Source organism: Neltuma alba, unplaced genomic scaffold (genome assembly GCF_004799145.2).
Source record: "Neltuma alba isolate B1F8T4 unplaced genomic scaffold, ASM479914v2 tig00003845_pilon, whole genome shotgun sequence".
Lineage (NCBI taxonomy): Eukaryota > Viridiplantae > Streptophyta > Magnoliopsida > Fabales > Fabaceae > Neltuma > Neltuma alba.
In genome coordinates, this window is record NW_021633445.1 from 269,784 (window position 1) to 296,221 (window position 26,438).

Genomic DNA, 26,438 nt, shown 5'->3' on the forward strand with positions numbered 1-26,438 from the left:
TTCACTTGCTCATTTGCACTTAAACACTTGTATTTGGGATTGTGAATTCCATTATGTTATTTGTCAATTGCTAAATTTTTGTTATAAATTATTGAATTTTACTTGTAAATTGTTGAATTTCACTTGATCACTTACTCTCAAACACTTACATTTTTTATTGTGAATTCTCGTATTTCTTGTGAATAGCCAAATTTGGGTTGTAAATCCATAAAATTTTGTTATAAATCTTCAAATTTCACTTACTCATTTGCATTTAAACACTTGTATTTAGAGTTGTGAATTCCATTATGTTATTTGTAAATTGCCGAATTTCACTTGTTCACTTATATTCAAACTCATATTTTGGGTTGTGAATTCTCTTGTATTTTTTGTGAATACCCAATTTCGAACTGTAAATCCATAAACTTTTCTTATAAATCTTTAAATTTCACTTGCTCATTTGCATTTAAACATTTGCATTTGGAATTGTGAATTCCATTATGTTATTTGTAAAGTGTCAAATTTTTATTGTAAATTACTGAATTTCACTTATAAATTGTCGAATTTCACTTGTTCACTTACTCTCAAATACTTACATTTTAGGTTGTGAATTCTCGTATTTCTTGTGAATAGCCAAATTTGGGTTGTAAATCCATAAAATTTTGTTATAAATCTTCAAATTTCACTTACTCATTTGCATTTAAACACTTGTATTTAGAGTTGTGAATTCCATTATGTTATTTGTAAATTGCCGAATTTCACTTGTTCACTTATATTCAAACTCATATTTTGAGTTGTGAATTCTCTTGTATTTTTTGTGAATACCCAATTTCGAACTGTAAATCCATAAACTTTTCTTGTAAATCTTTAAATTTCACTTGCTCATTTGCATTTAAACATTTGCATTTGGAATTGTGAATTCCATTATGTTATTTGTAAAGTGTCAAATTTTTATTGTAAATTACTGAATTTCACTTATAAATTGTCGAATTTCACTTGTTCACTTACTCTCAAATACTTACATTTTAGGTTGTGAATTCTCGTGTTTCTTGTGAATACCCAAATTTGGGTTGTAAATCCATAAAATTTTGTTGTAAATCTTCAAATTTCATTTACTCATTTGCATTTAAACACTTGTATCTAGAGTTGTGAATTTCATTATATTATTTGTAAATTGCCAAATTTCACTTGTAAATTATTGAATTTCACTTGTAAATTGTCGAATTTCACTTGTTTACTTACATTCAAACTCACATTTTAGATTGTGAATTCTCTTGTGTTTCTTCTGAATATCCAAATTTGGATTGTAAATCCATAAAATTTTGTTGTAAATCTTCAAATTTCACTTGCTTATTTACACTTAAACACTTACATTTGGTGTTATGAATTCCATTATGTTATTTGTAAATTGTGAAATTTTTGTTGTTAATTGTCGAATTTCACTTGTAAATTGTTGAATTTCACAGTTCATTTATACTTAGATACTTGCGTTTGTTTTGTTATATATATATTTTCATTTGCACCACATAATTAAATGGCTTGCTTGACTTGGTGGTTACCTCACTTTTGGTTTACTAAGGGATCATAGGTTCAAACCCTCCTTTAACCACTTTGTTTTAAAAAAAAATTATGGCCACTGGAGCTACAGTAGCAGCCATCGGAGCTCCAACCTCCAGCGGCAACCACTTGAGCACCGATGGCCAAACCTCCGACCTCCGGTGGCCAGAACTCCTGTGCGACCATTAATATTTATTTTTTTTTAAAAAATAAAAGTGAGGGATGTTATTGTAATTTCACTCTTAAATTTAATTTCAATTTGGTTTCTTAGTCCTATAGTGATATTTCAGAATTTTTTAGGGGTTGAGTAATATTAATTGGCTACAGTGGTCTTTAAATGAAAATTTCCCTTGTTCTTTTTTCGGACTTGTTCTTTTGGAGGATGTGATATTTCAACCGCGTTCATCCGATGACCATCCCAAAGCTTATCATTAAAAATTAGCCATGACAAAGTATTATATTATAGACATACAATTAAGCATCTTTATTTTTTTTTTCTTTTAGTTTTTTTAATAAGTTGATATATAGGATAAATGAGATCTCCAGAGTTATACGATTATATCATAAGAGGCGGGGGGAAAAGACAGAGACAAAATTGCAATAATTTCATAACTGCATGATTTTAGGATGTCTTTGAGGTGTCTATTTTAAGTTTTGACTATAAAAAAAAATTAAAGAAGAAAAGAAGGACTGTGTATTGAGACGTCATCCCAACCTCGTCCCATCTCACCATTTTAAATATTAATATTTTACTTATGAGTCATTTTTAATATGATTTATTGTCTCTCCCTATGTCTAAAAATTTAATAATTTTTCAATTTTACCTTGTTAAATATACATATTTTAAATAGGATACCAAAATCTTAGAAACACCCACCAACATTTGATGGGGTATAGAAGAAGAAATTTGTGAAAAAAAATAATGATGTGTCTTATAATTATTACAAAAAATCCTTCTATCTCTATCTTATAAATAAGATCAAGAGATTATATACATATATTAATTGCTTATAGATTTTATTCGCTCAATAATAATATTAACTTTTTCCATGAACACCGATTATGTGAATATATCAAACTTTGAATAAATTTAATAACTTATTGGAGCGGGGTTGGTTGAGTGTGTTATTAAAAAAATAATGCATTTTCTCAAGTAGTATAATTTAAAAAACTAAAAACATCGACTCATCTGGAAGATAGATTGTTTAAAGTCTATGTGGTAGTCAACGGGAATATAAGTGAGATGGTAATGTTTTTTGTCAATTAGGAGAATAATTATGTGCGTGTGAAACGATTGGACCAAAAATCAAGACAATTTGCTCCTGCCTTTGAATCTTGAAAATAAAAAGTAATATACTCTTTTCTCCCTCAATACAAGACTCAAATATATTTTGTCCCTTAAGTTCATATTTTTTCTTAAACTCTTTTATTAATTGGACCTATTGAGTTTTCATAAGTGAGTAATTTGTATTAAAAAAAGGAACCTCTTACAATTATGAGATAAATTAAATTAAAATAAAAATAATAGGATGATAATATGTACTGAAAAGCCTATATGTATTATTCTCTCGTTATCCTTATTGGATACACTACGTACGACTCTCTCCGTGATACTTTTTTCACTTATTTTTCATTATGTCGTAAATATAAATTATCAAATCTTCAACAAATGGTTTAGATTTTATTTTTTTTAACGTAGTTTAATGAAAAGTAACGGTGATCAAACTCATTTTCCACCTTAAACAAAAATAACATAAATGATATGTGAACTTGCTAACTTAATTCAATGTATTTAGTTAACTAACAGTTAATGTTAACTTGAATTGAAAAGTTTTAGAATGATATTGAACCCACAAAACTTTCAAATGCCTAATATTTTTTAGTGACAATTTTTGAAACAAATTTCTACTGTAGCCCTTAATTGTAAACACTTTTGTGAATAAAATGTGCCCTCTACTTCCGTTCTGAGTTCATAAAATTGCAATTCGAAATCATTGATGTTGCGTTGGTCAAACTTGCCGGCGAGCACATGTTAATTAAAAATAAAAACCCACCAAAAAGAGAGTAACATTTTTCACAAAAAATAAAAACAGTGTATTGTGGTCCGCATTCCCCAATGATACCTTTGTCAGCAATTTTTTTTTCCGCCGGCCCCAATGACCAACGTAAGGTCACTTTTTGAGATATGCTCCTAATTCAATGAGTTTAACTAATTTAATCAAGGGAAAATCACAAAAAAAAGACCTTTGAATTACCATGATCATGAAAAAACACACTTAAATAAGCTTAATTACTTGGGAAGATCTGATCTTAAATTAAAATTACGAAATCTTAGAGAAAAGACCAAAATGTCCTTTTTCTCATATCCTCTTCCTTTCCAAAATGTATCCCTGTATGCTTCCACCACTTCTTATGTTTCTCATTTTGGTGTTGTGGCTAAGGATACACCACTACCTGCCATCGTCTCCTCTTCTCCCTCTAACCATATCCATCACAAAAGGACACAGGAGCACCGACGGCACATCGCAGAGGTTTCGATTCTAGTGGTGATATGAACATCGACGAGTTGGCAAGGAAAGAAAGCTAGAAAGGAGCACAAAAGAAATGTTTCTTCAAGATGGGAGATTGATGTGGAGAGGATAACTAATAGAGAGGTATTATTTTTTCTCCACATTCTGATTCATCCTTTCTCTGTTTCTTCTTCACCCTTCTTTCATCCACTTTTTTATGGTATTAGCTATAAGTAATTAATTGGTTTCTTTGCTATTTCTATTCCTATATTGTGTGGGTTTTGGATTTAATAATCTTACCATGGCATATCAATTCAATATCTAGGGGACTCGTGACTTTGTCAAAGAACAAATAACAATAAGAAAGAAACCCTTTTCAATAATAAAGGAAGTTTTTTAGAGGCATGGCGCCACAACTTTGGATCTTACATGTTGATTCAATACTAGTACTAGTGTTTAAGCATTTAATACAAGGACAACAATACAAACAATCTTTTTTACTATAGGCATTTCTTCGACCAAACTCAAGAAACCTTTCAACTCTATTCTCATATTCTTTGCTAATTCTCTTAGCTTTCGTCCAACTACGATCCGTTGTTCTACAAAGTCAACACACATAGTTATATTATCAAGCTCAATTCTAACTGCTTAATTCAAATATTCAAATAAATAAAATAATTAAGTGTTAGTCAACAAATTAAGATTGACAACACTTAATTACAAATTAAAAGGAATGTCTTTTTTATTTTATAAAAATTTTGACAGAATTTCTCCTTAAATATAACGAATCTCAAATTATTTAAACAATGGACAAATTAATCAATTAATAAACCAACAATATAATAAACAAATACAAGATAAATTTGAACAACTATGACTAACAAAACAAAAGTAACAATTTCAAACCAATTCAGTGAATAAAGATTTTTAAAGCTAAAACTTCTGAATTCAAAACGGGAATATAAATGATATTTATTTGTCATGAAATTTTAAACAATACTTTATCATCAATCAAGTTCATAACCAAAAAAATATTGGCCAAAATACTTATAAATTATTTATTGGTAAATTCTCAAAGTTTATTACGAAAATTTGAAAAAAAAATCAAAATAAAATATAAAAAAAATAAAAGAATTACAAACTTAAGAACTAATTAATTTCGAAGATTTAAACATGTTCCTAATACTGTATATAGGAAGTCATTGTAGTTTTCTAATTTCAAATATCACTAGCCAACTCTCCAAACATAAAAGATACTCTCTTAAAGTTAAAACTTCTAAATCCAAAATAGGAACACAAATAATATTTATTTACCTTGAAATTTAAACAATACTTTATCATCAATCAAGTTCATAACCAAAAAAATATTGGCCAAAATACTTATAAATTATTTATTGGTAAATTCTCAAAGTTTATTACGAAAATTTGAAAAAAAAAATCAAAATAAAATATAAAAAAAATAAAAGAATTACAAACTTAAGAACTAATTAATTTCGAAGATTTAAACATGTTCCTAATACTGTATATAGGAAGTCATTGTAGTTTTCTAATTTCAAATATCACTAGCCAACTCTCCAAACATAAAAGATACTCTCTTAAAGTTAAAACTTCTAAATCCAAAATAGGAACACAAATAATATTTATTTACCTTGAAATTTAAACAATACTTTATCATCAATCAAAGTTCATAACCACAAACAAATTTGGCCAAAACACTTAATAAATTATTTATTGGTAAATTCTCAAAGAATTTTATAAAAATTTGACAAAATTCGAAATAAAATATCAAAAAATTATAAAAAAGTTACAAACTTAAAAACTAATCAACTTTGAACATTTAAACATGTTTCTAATGCCGTAGATAGGAAATAATTGTAGTTTTCTAACTCCAAATTGTTAGTGGCAGTTTTAGCCAAGAGGGGGTGAATTGGATTATAAAAATTGTAACTTTTAAAAATAAATAACAGAACAAAGAAAAGGAAATAAGTTTAGAAGGATGTTACCAAAGAAGAGCAGAAGAGGAATGTGAAATGTTATAATTATGTGTATGTGAGAGAATTAAATAATAATGATAAAATTTTTAATGAAATTTTATTATTTTTATATTCTATTTGTGTATTTCATAATTATAAATATAAATTTTAAAATAAATAATATAATAGCTTAAATAATTAGAAATAAAAAATAACAAATAATATTGGATGAATTATTATTATTTTATACAAAATGGATATTATAAATAAATATTTTAATCAAATAGAAAATTAAATATAAATATTTAATAATAGTATTATTATTTAACAATATTTAATATAACGGTCGCCAAAGAACACTTGGAGTGGTAATATTTTTAGTCATCGCTAAAAGTCTATTTCGACTTTTTATTATTATTTGAAGTTTTTTATAAAAAGAATATCATATGTAGACCATAATTTTGTTCATTAATATGATTTGTTATGACAAAATAAAGTATTTTTACATGTTATTGTGTTAGAGAGGGAGAAAGATAGGGTTAGAGAGATAATGTGGTGTGTGTGAGAGTAGCAAAGAGGGAAGGAGGAAGGAATGAGTGTGTGTATGGAAGTAAGATATTATCATTTTGTGTGTGAGAGAGAGTTAAATAATCATGATAAAATTTATAATGAAATTTTATTATTTTTATATACTCTTTTCATATTTCATAATTATAAATATAAATATTAAAATAAATAATATAATAGCTTAAATAATTGGGGATAAAAAAAATATAACAACTAATATTGTATGAATTATTTTTTTTATACAAAATGGATGTTATAAATAAATATTTTAATCAAATAAGAAAATTAAATATAAATATTTAATAATAGTATTATTATTTAACAATATTTAACATAATAGCCTTTAACGTTGACTTTTTGTCGCCGTTGAAAGACATTTTTAGCAGCAATATAGGGTAGTTTTAGCGACGACTTCTATTTCACTATTTTATTACTATTATATATATAATTGATTTTACAATAATTATCACTAAATTTATTATTCTAGCTTAAAGGCAAGGAGAAGGGGCGCAAAAAAAGAAGATCAGGAGTTCAAACCATGAAAGGGTCATATTTATGGTGATAATATTTAGTTGGTGATGTAGCGGTCAAGGTCTAGACATGTGGCATAGACGAGGTGGCAAATGATGTGGTGACACTTGGTGGGTGACTGGCGGCGACGGGGCAGCTTCTGTGAGTTAATTTTTTTGTAGTGTTGAAAGGACTATAATTATATGAAATTTGGAAAACTTAATCATTTATTTCTTTAGACTTAAAATCTCCATAATTTGACTAACAAATGTTGGTTTTAGCGGAAAGAGTTTGACCTTGTGAATGCAAAAAAGCGTTTGGAAGAAACACCCCAATTGGACCTATCCACACTCCAATCTGAGCTAGCCAAATTGCGATGTGGAAAAAATATATATAATTTAACAATAATGAATTACGTTTTTTTTTTTACCAGATTCAAGTGAATTAAGTCTTTTCTAATTTCAATAGTAATCCTCCATACCTGTAAAAAGTTATGAGGTCTTCTGAACTCAGCTGATCTAACCCTCCGTAATTGGGGGCGACTAAGCCCTCTAGGAGGATTTCTTGGATCTCCATCTGACGCATCCATTTAACTGGAAAATCATTTGCATTAATTAACACTACTTCACTACATATACTCAACATCAGCATGTGAATTTCATTTTTTTTTAAAAATAAGCATCTATTACTTCTCATCAAAAGTGTGATAATACATATGCATATATACTTAAACAATAAAAAAATTCCTTAAAAATCCCTCCTTTTTAATCATTAATCGGAATTTTTGGGGGAAAAAAGGTGTTATGAATTAATTCTCAACATATTAATTACAAAAAAAAGAAGAACTTAACCACCTTTTTTACTTTACGAATTAATTGAAGAGACATTATATTTACTAAAAGTGGTAGAAGATTATTTCGGTCAGCTACATATATATGGATGATGATAATGAATTATTAATAATTAATTGTTAATTATCACGAAATACGAGTAGTGTTACATTTTTACCAACAATAAATGAAAGCAAGGAATATTGGGTGTTTGTTTGGTGAAATTAAGCAAGTTCAAGGAAGCATGGCCCCACTAATTAATGGCTTCGCCAAACCAAAGATTTCTGTGGTTGAATCTTTATTGGGAAAATGACAGATAAAGAAGCTCCAAAATGTGAAATGCCAATTTGGGAAGCTAAGAAAATATAATTACCCATAGGGAAGTCCTTCCCAAATTGGAATTTTGAAATTCAGTGAAATGACAAAAATGCCCTTTATTCTTTTTTTTTTTAAAAAAAAACCCAACCCCTCACTGGTGGCCGGCGACCGCCTCTGGCCACCGGCGCCGGCCACAGGTGTGGTGGCTGCCGGTGAACGATTTTTGTGACAAGATTTTTTTTTTTTGAAATGGGATAATATTGGTTCAAAGTGACAAGGGTGGGATTTGATTCCACAACCCCTTGGCCACTTGAACCAACAAAAAAGAAGATGGCCATTGGGCTATCAAAGATTTCTTAACCTTATAATACAAGCAAAAATATATGTTAACTCTTTTACTGTGACTCCAGCTCGTGACAACAATTTATCTGAGGATGACAAGTCTTAAATGAGAAATAACAAGTCTAAATTTGATATTAACAAAGCAACTTTTCCTTATACATAACAAATAGCAGTATGTGCATTAATTAAAAATGATTATAATTTATTTAAAAATGACACGTTTTTACTATAAAATGACAAGTCTAAAATTGATATTAACAAGGCAACTTTTCCTTATACATAACAAGAAATAGCATTTACGTTAATTAAAAATGACTATAATTTATTTGAAAATAACACGTCTTTACTGGAAAATGATAAGTCTAAACTTGATATTAACAAGGCAACTTTTTCTTATACATAACAAGAAATACCGAATAAATTGTTGTTATTTTTCAACAAAGACGTGTCATTTTTAAATAAATTATGATCATTTTTAATTAATGCACATGCTGCTATTTGTTATGTATAAGGAAAAGTTGCTTTGTTAATATCAAATTTAGACTTGTTATTTCTCAATTAAGACTTGTCATCCTCAGATAAATTGTTGTCACGAGCTAGAATCACAGTAAAAGAGTTAACTTATATTTTTGTTTGCATCATAAGGTTAAGAAATCTTTAATGGCCTAATGGCCATTTTTTTGTTGGTCCAAGTGGCCAAGGGGTTGTGGGATCAAATCCCACCCCCGCCACTTTGAACCAATATTATCCTATTCCAAAAAAAAAAAAATCTTGTCACAAAAATCCTTAACCGGCAGCCACCACACCGGTGGCTAGCGCCGATGGCCAGAGGCAGCCGCCGGAGGCCAGTCACCAGCGGTGGTCGCCGGCCACCGGCCACCGGTGAGGGGCTGGGTTTTTTTTAAAAAAAAAAAAAGAACAAAGGGCATTTTTGTCATTTCACTGAATTTCAAAATTCCAACTTGGGAAGGACTTCCCTATGGGTAATTAGATTTCCTTAGCTTCCCAAATTGGCATTTCACATTTTGGAGCTTCTTTATCTGTCATTTTCCCATCTTTATTCTATCTTTATGGCTGAAAAAGTGAGAGGCCTTAATTACCTCCAAAGTTTTCATTTTCAAAAATTTACGAAGGAATATAATATAGGAAATTATAGAAACCTAATCGTTAAGACTAAACTACAAAAATAACATTTATTACGTAAAATAAATTTTTTTTAAAATTTTCTTCGGAATTAAAAATCTGTATAATTTGACAAAAATGAACTAAGTCCTCGGTGATTTCAATAATAATCCTCTATACCTGGAATTTCGATTGCAACAGGAAATTTTCCTCTCGTAGCACTTGCCTAGGACGAGTTTGTAGAATCGAGTTAGTTTTCTGGGAAATGATAATGTCAAAATTACAATTCTTGAATGATATGCGCAGAAACTCAAATGAGATTTGAATGATCTGAGTCATATTCGAACATGACTCCGACATGAAATCATAAAGTTAGCCCAGAAGGAAGAAAAAGTAGAACGAAATGAAAACATGCAAGAGAAAGAAGATGAAGAAGATGAAGTACCTGTAAGTGAATAGAGAAAGAAGACAGTTATTTTACCTTATGGAATGGCTTATATGTTCTTTGCTTTTAGAGTGATATTGCTTGCAGCGTGATGTAAGAGAATATATATCCAGCGATTTGAGAAAATCTACGGGCTTTCTAAACTATTAAGTCAATTCCAATAATTAAATTAAATGGCACATGGAGACCACAGGCAATGGTTTCTGTCGTCTTCTTTATATGATGGGCCCCATTCACTTAGCCTTTTAATTTTTTTCTTTCAAAAAGAAATAAATATAAAAGTAATCAGACATATTTTAACCTAATTGAACAACTTGAATTGCACTTTGTGAGTGTCGTCTTCTATCCTACTCACATTAATTTCTCTGTATATTTCATATAACAGAACTTGATTGCATCGAGATGTGAAGGTGATGATGTCGCTAAGTCATGTAAGCTCATCAATTCTACACGGAGATGCGATGAGAATAAGGCAGTGAATTTTTAAATTTCTCTTGAAGTCTTTCACTATTGTTTACAAACAAGTGCATCTGGCCTCATGTTATATAAATAGACAATCCAAACACCTCGTAAAATCCAGCAATTGATTAACTATGCCAAAACCATGGTTTTTCATGAAACCACTTTTTCTTTGGATTAGCTTTATCGAATTAATTTTACCGCGTATATATAGGATAATTATGTAAGATGAAGTTTTTTTTTTTCAACTTACGTGGAAGTGTTTTTGAGAAATTAATCTAAACACCCTAGTATACTTTTTGGGTGGAAAACCATGGTTTTATCAATATATATACATATTAATTATTAATTAATAATATAAATAACAAATTTGTCTTACATATGTGTATCTATATTATTTATATATTTTTTATTAATTTACATATGAAAAAATAATTCTGATAAGAACCAGCTAAACATTCTCTTAATTGAGAGAGGGAGGGAGGGAGTTCTCCTAATACTTTGTGACCTCTTTTTTTTTTTTGTTCATTCATTATTGCATTTTTTTGTCCTTAAAATGCATTTAGGGGAAAGCACTATATATGGTTGAAGGCCGTGGTGCCTTGTTTGAGATTCATAACCCAAGCCTTTTCTTTAAGTTTGTGTAAACTATGGTGGTTTAGACGCGATGTGGTGAACCTTTTTACTTTTGGAGTTGTGCTTCTTGGCCCCTAGGTTCTAGAAGTGTTAACACAATGATGCGGACAGATATATAGCTACACAGATATGGCTGCAATATGATGAGTAGATTTTATATATTTAAATTGATATAATTTTGATATTGTAGTTATTATTGTTATATCACTATTTTTATATGGATTTTTATATCCAAATCTATTCCCTTATCACAAGTTACGCCAAATATTATTAATTAAAGGGTCAAATGTGTCCAAGGTTAACTGTGAAACTAAGTTCTTAAATTGCCAATTTGATTGAATATTAATTTCTCAAGTGCAGTTACCTCATTAAGATACATGATATTACATTGTTTGTCTAATAGCATTTATACATATATACAGCTATTGATATTTTCTAATCTCCAAGTACGAGTTATCATTACCGTTCTATTTAATTACCTTTTATATTTTCCCTCGTTTTAATTATTTTTTAGTGGAAGCATTAGCAACACAACAGGAAGGATTAAAGGGCTCGCAGAGAGTTAAAAGATCAAATTATTGTGACTGCCTTATGAAAAAGTAATAAGAATGAAAAATAAAAAGGTCATCTTATTCAAAACCCCAATTATGAAATCCCTTCTCTCCCACTTCACATCTCGGAACGCAAGATTCTTAGAGAGAGAGAGATATTGTTAGAAAGCTAAGTGAGAGTAATTGTTAGGATTATATGTGAGAGACGTGGGTGGAAAGTAGATCATTTTAAGTCCACCACTGTGTCCACTCAGTTAGTTAGAAGTCACCGGCGCTGCAATGGGAAAGGCCAACACTTAATAAATCCTCCTATACTCATTAGGAGACACCTTTAACAAAGTTGTCTTTATTATAAATCACTAAGTAATATATGCTACTCCATTTCTATTTATAAATTACTTGTTAAAAAAAGATCGCTTCTAAATATAAGTTATTTGTAATAATTAATTGGTTTTTTTTAATTTTATAAGGACAAATATGAAAAAGCATCAATTTAATGTATTTTTTGATTTGTGAGCTCAAAGTTCAAGTGACTTATAAATGGGAACAAAGTAATATATAATTACATTTTTCGAAGATTATCTCATTAGTTGCAATTTGTATGTTATTGAATGTACTCAATTTACTGTATTAAATTTGGATATATTTGAATTTTGTTTTTTGAAACAAAATTAACGATTTAATAAATGAGAAGGGAGTGGCTAGCTAGATTCAAGAAATAAGTGTCATCATCCACACAACTCACCCTCTTCCCCTCTTTTATAACATATGTTCCCACCCATGTGACAACTGACAACGTTGCCTAACCCTAAGACAAGGAAATGACGAAAAATAAAGCAACAATTATTTAACCCTATGACTATGTTAAATAGTGGAGGGTAAAGCCAATCTATATTTCCGTACCATTTGTAGCAGTGGTGGGGTATCCTGAACCTGAAATTTAACGAGGGAAGATGACACGTGATGCGGACTCTCTAAAAGGCAGTGTTAAAAAAAAAAAAAATCAAGCCGACTGTTTCAACTAGAAAAAAGAAAAGGACTAAACAGACCAGTTCAACTAGAAAATAGTAAACAGTCTAGTGATCTATTTGGTTGGAGTACTGAACCAGCTTGAAATTGAACTAATAATCGATGAACTGGTTTGAATGATTATGTCGTTATTGATCCTACACTACAAAAAAACAGTTGATTAGCGACGGAATTTGCAATGGAAAAAAATTCCGTCGCTAATATTAGTTACAGAATTTCTGTTCGTCACTAATCCATTAGAAAATCCGTCAATAAATATTTAGTGACGGAATTTTTTCCGTCAGAAATTTCCGTCACTAATTCCATCAGTAATATTAGCGAATCAAAAATTCCGTCACTAATCCGTTGAAAAAATTAGTAATGGAATTTCGGTCACAATTCCATCAGAAATTAGCGACAGAATTTGTTTCCGTCACAAATTTTAAGAAAATAAATTACATAGGATATGTATACAAGTAGGAGAATACTGTTTATCATAATCTATTTAAATCATTTGATTTTTTATATAGAATAATTTATTATATTTTATTATAGTAGTTATTTTTTGATTAACAAGATTTTTTGACTAATTGTAAATGATTTTCTTCAAATATATAAAACACATATACATAATATAATATAATGTAATATAATACATATATAATTAAATTGTATACCTTATCAATGTTAATTAAAAAATAAATTTAAAGAATATTTATAAAAAAATTATTTATGATTTAAAATTCAAAATTAGTGTGGTTAGAAATTAAAATTATATTAAAAATATTTTTTAAAAAATAAAAAATTATAAAAAATAGTAAAACAAATATTTAAAATTTATTTTTTCATTAAAATAGTTATGATTAAAATTAGGGAAAACCATATTGAAGGTACCTATACTTTCTCTCAATTTTCAATTTGGTACCTATGTGTTTTTTTTTCTTAGCTAAATCTTTAATTTTGCTCTATTAACATCATTAATCCTTATGTAGAGACTAAAAATATCAATAGAACAAAGTTATAAGAGCTAATGTTGCTAAAAAGATAAAATTAAATGTTTAATTAAAGGGAAAAAAACACATAGGTACCAAATTAAAAATTGAGAGAAAGTATAGGTACCTCCAATATGGTTTTCCCTTAAAATTATCATATAATATATTTTTAGTTTTTAATAATATATATGTATATATAGTTGTTTGTGTAAAATAATATCATATATATATATATTTGATTTTATATAATAAGTCAACAGGTTCATTGCAGCTCAACTGATAAAGCCGCACGTGCGCACAGAAGAGGTCGTGGATTCAAGCCATGAAGAAGTCACTTTGAGGGAGGGAATTATGTGATGGCGACACGTGGCACACACGTGACAGGCAGAGGTGAGGTGGTAGCACATGTGGCAGTACAGGAGCACATGTGGCAGTACAGGTGAGGTGGCAGTGACACGTGGAGGTGGTCTGCAGTGATGATGTGGCAGGTGCCATGAATGTGGCATTTTATTTTATTTTTAAAAAAATTGGGTTAGCGATAGATTAGTGACGGATTGCGATGAAAATTTCTGTTAAGAATTAGCGACGAATTACCGACAAAAAATTTCTGTTGGTAATTAGCAACGAAAATTCCGTCGCTAAATAAAAAATTCCGCCGCTAAATTCCGCCTCTAAAAGCATGTTTTTTTGTAGTGCTATTTTTTTATCCAATTTTTAATATCTCAATTACTGTAGATTTAAACGGCTTTTAATGATGATTAATTATTAATTTTAGTTATGGAGGAATCGTAAAAATCAAAATTCTTAATGTTATTTACTTTATTATATTACAATCAAATTATTATTATATTTCCTTATATTTTGTTATTAGTGATTATTAATGTTGTTAGATTTTTTATTTTTAATTAAATTATGTTATTTTAATATGATCAATTTAATCCTAATTTGAACCTAGCCTGACCCACTAATTATTGGATTGCTACCTTAACTAGTTTAGTTTTTGGTTGGATTTTTTGTTCCTTGCTAAAAATAAATTGCAACAGAGGATGTCATATTTGAAAACAAAATGACGCTAGCTAAATTCGCTTATAGGATTGACGGGAATTTTTGGCTTCTTGATTGACCTCCACATTTTGTTCAGGAGACGGATATTGATAAAGAATAGGGGTTATTGCTTTCTGTTGTACTTCTTTGGCTTTTAACGAAGTTTCAGTGTTTAATTGAAAAAACAAAACAAGGTTCAAACCCTAAATGCAACATCTGTAAATGGAAATGAGCTCAAGCCAATCATCATCATTAAGCTCGTTCCTTTGCCTTTCGTGTGTGAAGAAAAAATGAGAGAATGGGAGAAGATAAATAAGAAGGGGTCGAAAACAAACTTATCGATTGAATCCAAAAATCTCATTTTGTGAATGAATTAATGTCTCAAATTGACCAAATATATCATACCTACCTGTTAAGCTAGTTGGTATGGTTATTATATTTAGTGTTAGGCTAAAATACGCACTCAAAGTTCTCCAAAGTTTGAATCAGGAGCTTATTAATTACTTTCCTAATCTTTAAATTAAGGAATGTAACGTAATTGTCAAATCCCATGTGTTAGTTTTCAAATGATATTATATATATAATAAAAAAACTATACAAGAATTTTGAAAAGGCAGAGGAGTTGAAAGTGAAAACATGAAATATTTGGATCCTTCATTTAGATTTTTGAATTGGAAAGGTCATACACAACTGACTTAAAGTTTACAAAAATTTTGTATATTTTAACCTCAGTTTTATTAGTTTGTTAGGTAAAGGTTGAGTTTAGTAAGAGAGTGAGAGTATTAGAATAATACTACCTTCAATTCTTAATATAAAATCAAGTTGATCAATTTAAAAAATTTAAACAAGTTACTGAATTACTTAATTATAACATATAATATATGATGTTTCTAAAATACTTATATGTCGATCATTAGATTATATATTATAATCATACTTATCTTACTGTGTCCACTCAGTTAGAAAATTATCAGTCAAAGCCGGAAGTTTCCAGGAAAGGTGCTCGAAAGTGTAATTCCAATTGGGAAAGGGCAAGCAGATAGTTAGATTCATGGGTCATTACCCTCAAGAGTCTTGGTCTTCCACTATCAAAAGGTGCCCAGGGTATCAATGAAACCTTTATTCCTCCTTCCCTCCTATATGCGCCAAAGCTTTCATTCATAAACTGTCCCCACACGTACGCTGCCCTAAAAACACGGAAAATAGAGTAACAAAATTTTGTTGCCACGTGAGAAAGACAAGTAAATACCATACCCTTCAAATATACACAACCCATGACCAGAATCCCAAGATAAAACTTCCATCTCTGCCGGTCGTAGACAGCCACCACTGCCAGCAGTCGGAACTCCGATCATGGCCACCAGACTCCACTCCAGCGCCAGCGGCCGGAGAGTTTTTGACAAAGGTGAGTCAATATACTGATGTTTAACACCGACATGAAATCACCAGAAAAGCAGCAAAATGTGTTGTATATGTCTCCTGCTTTCCATTTCTCAATCATTAAAACCTAGTCCATTTACCTCTTAAGGGGGAATTTTCTTTTCTCGGGGAAAGAAAATTATCATGACCGTTTTGTTGTTCATGTGCTATGAAATTGTTGCCTTTATTCAATGATTTGAGTGGCCAGTTGGAGTTTGGCAGATCCTCTTAAGAACCTTTTTCATCTCTGAATAAATTGCATAAGTAATATTTTGAATCGTTTAAAGGAATGCTAATGGGCGTACGTAATTCCGAATATGTTCCTTGGTATATTCAAGTCCTATAGGGATTAGCAAGTTGAGGTGATTATATACATAGAAAACCACAACATGAAATATTAGGAGAAATCATAACAAAAACATGTTATATTCCCTTTTAATATAGAACTATCACCGCTCATTTAATTTTGTTATTTTCTAAGTCCTTTATTTAGTCAAATTTTTATATTATCACCTTAATTGTGTTGGCAGGATTTAGATGAGTAGCGTATAATTTTAACTACTTACCCAATCATATGTTAATATCAAATTTTCGTGCGTACATTAGTACATTGATTTTCTTTCTTTTTCTTTTTTGGGGGAGTCAAACCATTAAAAACATTGAGAGAAAGGAAAAGAAGAGGAAAAAACAAAGATGCGCCACAACGGTAATTTTATTTTGAAATCAATTAGTTAACAAAACATAGTAGAGTTAATTAACATCAAATTAGTAAGACTCTTGAAGAAATTTTAAGTACATTGAGAACTTTAAAATATTTTTTGATAGTACTCAATATCCCAAGTTTATGGTGCTCATTGTCACTAAAAAATATTTTCAAAGTAGAATTACATGAAAAATTACTTTAAAATACTAAATGACACTGAAAAAGTACTTTAAGATACTTGCATGTACCAAAAATTAGTTTAGAAAGCTGAAGTTACTTAAAAATACTTCAAGGTGTTAAATGCAGTTTAATCCTAAATCATATATATCAAATCCTACCATTATTTATCAGGCATTGACTTTCTATAAATTATCGCATGGTGATTGATATCCTCTGAATTACTTATAAATTGCCAAATGAGAGGCCAAAATATTTATTGAAAATTGAAGAAAAGATACAGAGATACGACAATAATTTATAATTGGCCTTTATTTTTTTAGTAAAGCATATGCTTGCTTGGTCGAAATAAAGACCTTAAATAATATGTTGAGTAAATAATATCATAAAAAAGTTGAAATTGCAGAAACAAAAATATGACCATTGGAAAAAATGAAATCACAGAAATGAAGTTGGGAACCCACTTTGTGCCATAGTCATATGTCACGAAGAAGGCACTACTGAATGCTATCATCATGCTTGTTATCGATATGAAGAGTGTTACCAATCCAAATATCACCTTCGAGGGAAGAGACTTGTGAAAGTCATATTCCGCATATCGTGAGATAAGGATAGACAAGAAGACCAGTGTGGAGGCTGAAGATGAGATCAATGCAATAGCATCTGATATTGCGAATATCACAAATGATCGTTTTTGTATATAATTTGGGATTCCAGAGCTATCATTGATGCCACCTGGTATGCTAAATGCAGCTGAAAACACTCCGGTGGCAATAAGAGTTGAAACAACCATACAATAGTTGGCTGTTCTCTTCATCCATGACTCGGCATTTTTTCTCAATGATGCGTGCTCCTTGGTGAACAACTCCTGAGGAGTTTCACCATTTGAGTTTTTCATATTCACATATGATGGTAACACTATCTTCCTTACCTCCTACCATGTCAAAAGATTGTTAAAAAAATTAATTCATGTATATATTCTAGCCATGGGATCATGTAAAGCATATCATGTTATTAAGACAGACACGCACCTCAAACCATAATAGTTCAAACTTCATTTGAAAAGCTGCCCCAGAGACCAATTCAAGTCGATCAGCTGGTGCTAACTTTGCAGCCAAATGTAATATATTGTTTCCATCATCCTTGTCCACATATGACAATATGATATCCTTATTTGCACTTATATCACGGATAAGATTGAAGATGTTAGGATGACGATGTGAAACAGCAATGTGAATTATGCTTCGCTTTTGGCTGTCCAACTCCCATACCAAATCAGGGTAAGATCTTAGAAGCTCGGCTAAGAAATCGAAGTTTCCAACTTTTGTAGCGTCAAATAATAGTCGTGATGGCTCATTTATGATCTTTCTTATATCTTGCTCTGAGTTTACAAGATTGAGAATTCCTAGCCAAAGGGAATGAACAAGTTGAAGAGCAACACCGTTCTTCATCCCTAGGTTACATGTGGATGATTTGAATAAGTTAATTCAAGCAATATGTTGGGGCAGTCTGTGGTTTTACCCATAATGTACACATTAAATATAATGATTAGAAAAACACATTGATACGTATAGTAAGTGTTAGGACTAATTTTCTAGTTTCCTAATTAGCAAGTAATTACGGTGGCTAATTATTACCTGAACTTATTAGTTGATTCCGATGTCCTAGACTATGATGAGCTGAATCTGTTGTCTTCTGAGCCATGATATGCAAACCTGTCAAGCCTTCTTCATTTGTCGCTAATGCAAGTTCTGGCTTATCTCTCAACATTTTCAACGCTAAATCTTAGAAATTTCAAAATGTAGTCAAGAAACGCATACATAGATGTAAAAATAGATGCTGTCATGCAATTTAATAAGAAATATAGAGCTATATATATATATATATCAAGCTAATAAGAAAATTTGCAGAACAGGTTTTGTTTTGTACATTTAGTATTCATCAAATATGAACTTACCATAAATACCCGTGTCGATGCAAGTGAGGAATAACCTTTTCCACTCTGCTTCATCGAAGGTATCAATAGTCTTTGAATATAGATACCATACCACGTCAGCTCTTCCTTGTTGTGCAGCAAAAAGAAGTGGGGTGAAACCATTTCCACCTCTAATTTTTGGCAAGAAAGAGTTCTTTTCCCACATTAACTTAACAATATCCAAGCTTCCAGCTGCTGCAGCAAAGCAGAAGGCAGTGTTTCCCCTAGAGTCTTGTAAATCCAAGTCACTCTCATCCATCAAGTTCACAAGCCCCTTCACAAAGTGAAAATGGCCAGCTCCTGCTGCTACATGAAGTGCTGTTGGATATCCTTTTGCTATAGCAGCATTCATTAGCATTCTGTTATGATCTAACAGCATGGGCTTGGCTTTCTCCCAATTGCCTTCCAATGCATATTTGTATAGAGGCACACATAAGTTTATGTAGCTGAATCTGGCCTCCCCTGAAACAAAGTTGAAATGTTTTGGTTTTTTGGGTGATCAACTTTAACATGAATGAGGTAGAAGAGTAATTGATCTTGCATAGATTTCTGGCCCTTATGGCATATATGTTGGAATAATAAGTTTTTGTTCCTTTTTTTTTTTTTTGGTTAAACTAAAAGTTTGGATGATGAGCTAATTTTGAGAGTTCACCAACAGAACAAATCAAGCCTCACTGTTCAAAAAGTATTTACAAATCATTACCTGCCATCAAGATCCAAATTTTAGAAATGAAACTTATGAACCCCAACGATGTCAGGTCATATGGGCCAACAATTATTAATAAATATATCAACGTATATTGATATTGGAACAGAAGAAAATCATTTTCAGAAGGAAAAACCCCAAGAAAGAATGGGGAAAATAGCAAAGATAATTGCTTCATCTTGTCCCAATCACGTCTTGTAATTTTGAAGAATGAAGCCCATATTCATCAGTGACCAGCCACCTAACCATATATGGAATTGCATCCATTTATACTTTATTAGGTAAGAGGATTCCATCATTTTCCTCACCAAAATTGAATCAAAATTTTGTAAAACAAAAAAGAACCAAAAATAAAGTGAACATATCAGTTTTTCTGGTAGAGAATGTATCAGAGAGATTGGACAGAGTAGTAAAACATACTTGTGTCCTCCAAAAGATGGAGGGAAGGTCTCCTAAAGTTAGCTGAATCAATCCGCTGTATAAATTGGATGTGATTAGACCCTTCAGGAGTATCCATCATATGTGCATTTGGTGCATCCATTTATCTGCAAAACCACACACATTAAAACTCCAGCAGTTTTCCTATGCATTTGTATTGATTTCTGCATTTTCTGGTTTATTAATTTTTCTAATAACAAGTATGGGTCACATGAGTCTAGTACATTCATATGAAATCCTAGTCAAATTGTACTATTCATGACTTATAAATATTTCATAATGATAACTTTCACATATACTCCCCATATACATCTATATATGTGTATATATTTGTACAAAGCTTGAAATAAGCTATACTGTTTATGGCTTATCAACTTCTAAAGATATGTGATAGTAATATATAATAAAAATGTAAAGAAACAAAGAACTTTATACTGTTTATTATCATGGAAGAGACTATTCTCAAGATTATGATTAACTAAATATTTTTCAATTGATATAAAATAATAAAAAATGCTTATATTAAAATTTAGGATAATTGTTATGAGAAATAATGTGTTTTTTCGATACTCTAAAGAGGGTAAAGTAAACGGGACAAAATATAGCACTCACAGTCCCCAGCAGACGCTATGATGAGGACGCGGGGAAGAATTATTCAATTATTGATGATGACAAATTAAATAATTGTGTTGACGTTGAAATTAAGCAATTTCAGGGAAGCAGCTTTGGTCCCCCTGACACCTTCCCTGCCAATAGTTTTTGTGGTTGAGCATTATTCTATTTTCCTCCAAAATATTAATTCATCTGCAAATGCTCGGTATCAAATTGTTCCTTAATGTGTAAAAAAAATTGTTCCATAAATATATATATATATATATCCGTTTATATTCTAAATATAAGAGTTAAATAATTATTTTTTAAAAAATCAATTTACAAAATAAAAAATAGTTATATTTATTAAAAAATGCTGTTAATTTTCTTAAAATACGTTCTTTATTTTTTTTTAACAAGATGTCTCATTTAATCATTTGTATTGATGAAACTTCCTTTATAGATAGCTTGAAAAAAAATTATAAATTTCAAGGACAAAGTAAATTGAAGAAGTCTTGTATTCAAAACTTTGTAAATGTTTCAACTAACTCATACCTTTGGGATTAGAGGAAGTATTACACAATAAATTTAAAAATTCAAATAATTTAACCATAAAGTATTAATAAGTCATGTATTTCTTTGAATTAAAAAAATCTGCATAATCTAGCAAAAAAATCATACCTAGTTATCGATTCAAAGAGGAAATCTTCCTCTTATGGCCCCTGCCTATGAAAAACCAGCTTCTATAATCAAACGGTTAGTTTTCTGGGGCAAAAAAGATGATAGAATGTCAACGAATCTTGGATTGCATGCATAGAAAATAAGATTTCAATGATTTGAATCCGATTTAAAGAGGAGCTCGCACCATCCTTCATGAAGTAATCATAAAGGTAAACCAGAAAGAAGAAATAGTAGAACCAAAGAAATAATGAAAACATTAACTGAGGAATACATGCAGTATCTGTAAATGAAGGGACAGAGAAAGAAGACAGCTAAAATGAGGTCTTATTTTACCTTATGGAATCGTTTTATATGTTCTTTGCTTGGAGAGTGAGTTTGCTTGATCCTTTTGGAGTGAGATAAACTCACTTTAAGGTTGCTTCTGCAAAACAAGCCTGAGGATGTGTAACGTATATGAAAATCTAACTCAGCAAAGGATATATATATCTATGAAAAGCAAGCTCGATTACAGTGCAATACGGAAGAGAATGACAGAAATGGTAATCTCCGTCACAAAGGACTGCCAGAAAGAGGATCACAGAATCACAGGAAGAACGAGGGAATATTACAGAGAGAGAGAGAGAGTTCATAACAACCAACAACTCCTCCTTTATGACCTCATCGATATTTATCTTTGCCTTCTCCTTGTGCCTTTCATGCCGTGTTCTCTGGATCTTCCTCAACTTGCCCACCACATGCTCCTGCCTTGGGCCCCCCATTGGGTCACTTTCACGGCCCATTTGTCTTGGGATCATGACATTACTCCCCCCATTAGAACAGACCTTGTCCTCAAGGTCGAGGTGCCGGTACAATATCATGAGTACCTCATCATCTTCCCAAGTGGCATGTGGACAACCATCCCACCAAATTAAGTACTGTTGTAGCCATTGCCCCCTAATGGTGTATGAAGCATGATTGTTCAATTGCCGCTAGTTGCCCGATGGGATCTTCATGGACAGATAATAATGGCAAGGGCATCCAAGTTATTGAATATTTTAGCCCCCCCTTTAAAACCTTCAGATGCAAAATGTTCCAAAAGGATAGCATATAGCCATTTAATCAAATATGGTGGAGATACAGTAGCAACGAGGAAACTTGAAACGAAACGAAACCAAAGTGTCTTGGCGATGATTGTGTCCAAGGCAATTACATCAATCACAGGCTCTACATCATTTAAATACCAAGCTCTTTAGAGCATTTCCAGGATCAAACACCAATATCAAAGAAGAAAAAGTAATGGGAGATTGATTCCATGACAGTGGGTTCATTTCCAAAATTGAAATGCTCAAATGAAGTGAGCCAACAAGTGCAAAGAGAACAACAATACCCTTTTCCCTATGACAAGAACCACCATTGAAATAAAGGGCACCGTAGTTGAAGCTAGAAAGTGTCAAGCTGTAATTGATCCTTGCTCGTAAGACCCAGTCAAAAAAATCTAGAATCTTTGTCATTTGTACCAGGTTCAAATGCATATGAACATTGTGATCCTTATAGTTGTGGCAAATATAGTACGAGCTAGTAATAGTGGATCCAGCGTCAAATATTAATTGAATAAACCAACCAATGAAAAACTGGAGCTGCTCAATAAGTAATTCACTCAAATTAATTCCACACCATGAGAACTTTTCTCGGACAGTAAACCAAAACCGAAATGCTTGTAATCTACAATTCACAAAAAGAAAAATAGGAATACCCGGATCAAATGTCACCCAACTAACCAAACCAGGATTATTCCCATGATAGTAGTCTGAATTGCACCCCATAATGAGCATAACATCAAAGACAGTAAGATCTGTTAGAACCCATTGAAGCTTATATGCCATACTGTGAATGGAAGAGTATTGATAGAATAAAATAGTTAGAATGCAGTCCGATGTAGATACTGATCTCATATCCCATTTAGAAAAATTTCCCAAGGGAAGTTCCAAATGCAGGACAAAATCATACTTGTCTCTCTCACTGTCCCCAAGATTATAATTCTCATTAGCATTCATTGGAATATTCTCAAACATAGCAATCAAGCCAATAGCTTCGATAAGATGCTTTACCCATTCGTTCTTGCAGCCACGAATCTCTGTATCAACATTAGGATTGTCTCTATCTAACTCTGCTCTTAAAAACTCATACGGATTCTCTGTTTCAGCATCCTCTAACATGTATTTAACTGTCATACTAATAGAATCATGTGGATTCATTATTTTGTCAGCCAAGCTTTTATAAAATTCATGCTCCATAAGTAAAATATTCAGTGCAAATCCATATACGGACAGCAGCTCGACCTCAGATGATATGAGATCAATAACAAGAACTTTCTTCTCTAGCATTTCCCATGTCCTCAATCTGTTAGAAACAGCAGCAACCAAGTCCACTGTGAAACCCCAGGTACTTTCTCCTTTTCCACCATTAGCATGATATATGCAAGTGGCTTTACAACAGAGTGTAGCAAAACACCCAAGAATCAAGTTATGATTTCTATTCAAATTCAGTTCAGCTATAGTGTCATTTGAAAGGTGGGTAATAACAGTAACCACGGTGGCCACAGAAGGTTTTATACTGGACTGTTTCCTCCCCAAAGCCACACCACCAATATCAAACGGAGCAACATCTATAAAATAGGTTAGGTTTAACATATTTGTAGCCTTCTCGAACCTTGCATACAGTCCATATTTATAGGATTTATATAGCTGAAGAGCTTCAAATAGATGCACACTTGATGCACAAAATTCACCGAAGCCAAGTCTAGGATTTAATGGATTATATATGGTAAGAAGACCAGAAAAGTGTTGCATGGCAGCTACAATCGTAGCAACTATACTGGCTAAGCAATGAAAGAAATCATTAATAAAATGCAAACACCCTTTACCATCTCCTGGGTCAAACACGGAAATGAAGAACGGAAACATTGGCAGAAAACCAGCAAATGGGATAGGCATCTTAATGCGACAGGTGGACAAACACGTGGGGTGCATCTTAAATGACGCATGAACTGTGTCCCTATTGTGGACCATCAACTGCCAGCTTGGAACAACCGTTCTAGAATGGTAAAACAGAGCAAAACCAAGCATGAAGGAAGAGTGTGGCAATGATGGCTCTATCACAGAGTCTGAACGCACATCGTCAGCCTTATCAAGGAAAAGCTTATATGAAAGCCAAGCCCTCAGTTGCGCCAATGACAATGAATAAGAGTGGCTCAACAACCCACCAAAAAGAAGCTCGTCCTCTGACATTTGAATCACGGTAGAACATGAATAACCCATTGCCACCTCATCCATTGTAAGGGTCAGTTTGACCTCGTCTTTGTTTGGGTCATCAGCATCATCATCTATTGCCATCTCATCCTTAAGCATTTCATCCTCATTTTCAATATCCACCATCTTGGTTGGGGTTGATATTAAATGTGGAACAAAATCCTCATGGAGAAGATGCGACCTATGAAGTTCCTTGGGCTTGATTGTTTCTGTCGCAAATACAGATCGCCCTTGAGTCTCTTGGTCGATGTCCTTCGCTGAGGTTGTTGTCCATGAGTGGTCGGCGAAGCTCGTCAGCCTGGGAAATGGAGATAAGCCATCCATAGCTCCTGCCATCGTTTCCATCTGTTGTATAAGAGTGCAAAGAGAAGCTTCTAAGCTGTCTAAACGGCCGTTAAAAACTTGTTGCATCTGAGCAGAAAATTGTTCGATCGAGCCTTCAAGCTCATCAAGCTCGGCATCATTAAAATCATCTGCCATTGGGGTAGGTTCTCGCAACGAAAGCACCAATGTAACGTATATGAAAATCTAACTCAGCAAAGGATATATATATCTATGAAAAGCAAGCTCGATTACAGTGCAATACGGAAGAGAATGACAGAAATGGTAATCTCAGTCACAAAGGACTGCCAGAAAGGGGATCACAGAATCACAGGAAGAACGAGGGAATATTACAGAGAGAGAGAGAGTTCATAACAACCAACAACCCCTCCTTTATGACCTCATCGATATTTATCTTTGCCTTCTCCTTGTGCCTTTCATGCCGTGTTCTCTGGATCTTCCTCAACTTGCCCACCACATGCTTCTGCCTTGGGCCCCCCATTGGGTCACTTTCACGGCCCATTTGTCTTGGGATCATGACAGGATGCTGCGGGGGTGAAAGCCATTACTGAACTAAGTAAGAAATACACCGATGTGAGAGAGAAATGGCGACGGTGGTTCTTCTTCGTCAATGTGAAGTGTCAAGTCAAGTCAAACAATTATACCATTAAATAACGTACAGATTTAGAGACCGATAACATTATGTTTCCAATCCTCATCGATGGTCGATCTAAATAATATGAATTGAAGTTATCAAATTTCTCGTCCTTGCTGATAGTAATAAAGAATCGACTCCTACTTATTCTATCTACTATACTAGCTAAAAACCAGACATTACTTATTACTCTCTGGCCCTTAATATAAGACTAAATTAATTAATTTTAGTAGAATAAGGATATTAGTTAAATTAGTTAATAGTTAATATGATATATTTTTTGTAAAAACATTCTAATCTTTTCCCTTAATTCTCTCCCTCCTTCTCCTACTTGATTATTGTTTAGGGAATATCAATAGGGTTAATTTGAAAAAAAAAATGATAAACATGTAAAGTAAGTCTAACATATAGAACTAATATCAAATTATTGATTAAATCATATATTAAGGATTGGATGAGTATCATGATTAGAAAGCTAAATTAACAACTCATCAAAAAAAAACAAGGGGGGGAAAAAATGATACAGGCCGGGTTTTAGGCTCAACTTTATCCAGTTGAATGGGATGGTGTTCTAAAAAAAAAAGAAAAGGAGTTGCACAAATTTAATATAGAGAGTTTATGGGCCAAAGCTCATATCAGAAC

The 26,438-nt window shown here is 31.8% G+C and overlaps 1 protein-coding gene across 1 annotated transcript; it reads right to left on the reverse strand.

Annotated features, from left to right (window-relative positions):
* Positions 1-17,461: 17,461 nt before the first annotated feature.
* On the reverse strand, positions 17,462-25,609 carry LOC114742646 (ankyrin repeat-containing protein ITN1-like). The gene is made up of 8 exons (XM_028930863.1): positions 25,397-25,609; positions 21,867-21,967; positions 21,534-21,617; positions 20,244-20,368; positions 19,100-19,579; positions 18,780-18,926; positions 18,174-18,595; positions 17,462-18,076 (listed from the first exon to the last, which is right to left on the reverse strand). The coding sequence occupies exons 4-8, from the start codon at positions 20,362-20,364 to the stop codon at positions 17,462-17,464; spliced, it is 1,785 nt and encodes a 594-aa protein (XP_028786696.1). The 5' UTR covers positions 20,365-20,368; positions 21,534-21,617; positions 21,867-21,967; positions 25,397-25,609.
* Positions 25,610-26,438: the final 829 nt, after the last annotated feature.

Excerpts from the sequence above, each read along its gene's own strand:
- LOC114742646 (XM_028930863.1), bottom strand. The coding sequence starts at position 20,364 with ATGGATGCACCAAATGCACATATGATGGATACTCCTGAAGGGTCTAAT. Across the intron at positions 19,580-20,243 it reads CCATCTTTTGGAGGACACAA|GGGAGGCCAGATTCAGCTAC; the intron begins GTATGTTTTACT and ends ACTTTGTTTCAG. Across the intron at positions 18,077-18,173 it reads TTGAACTATTATGGTTTGAG|GAGGTAAGGAAGATAGTGTT; the intron begins GTGCGTGTCTGT and ends TTGACATGGTAG.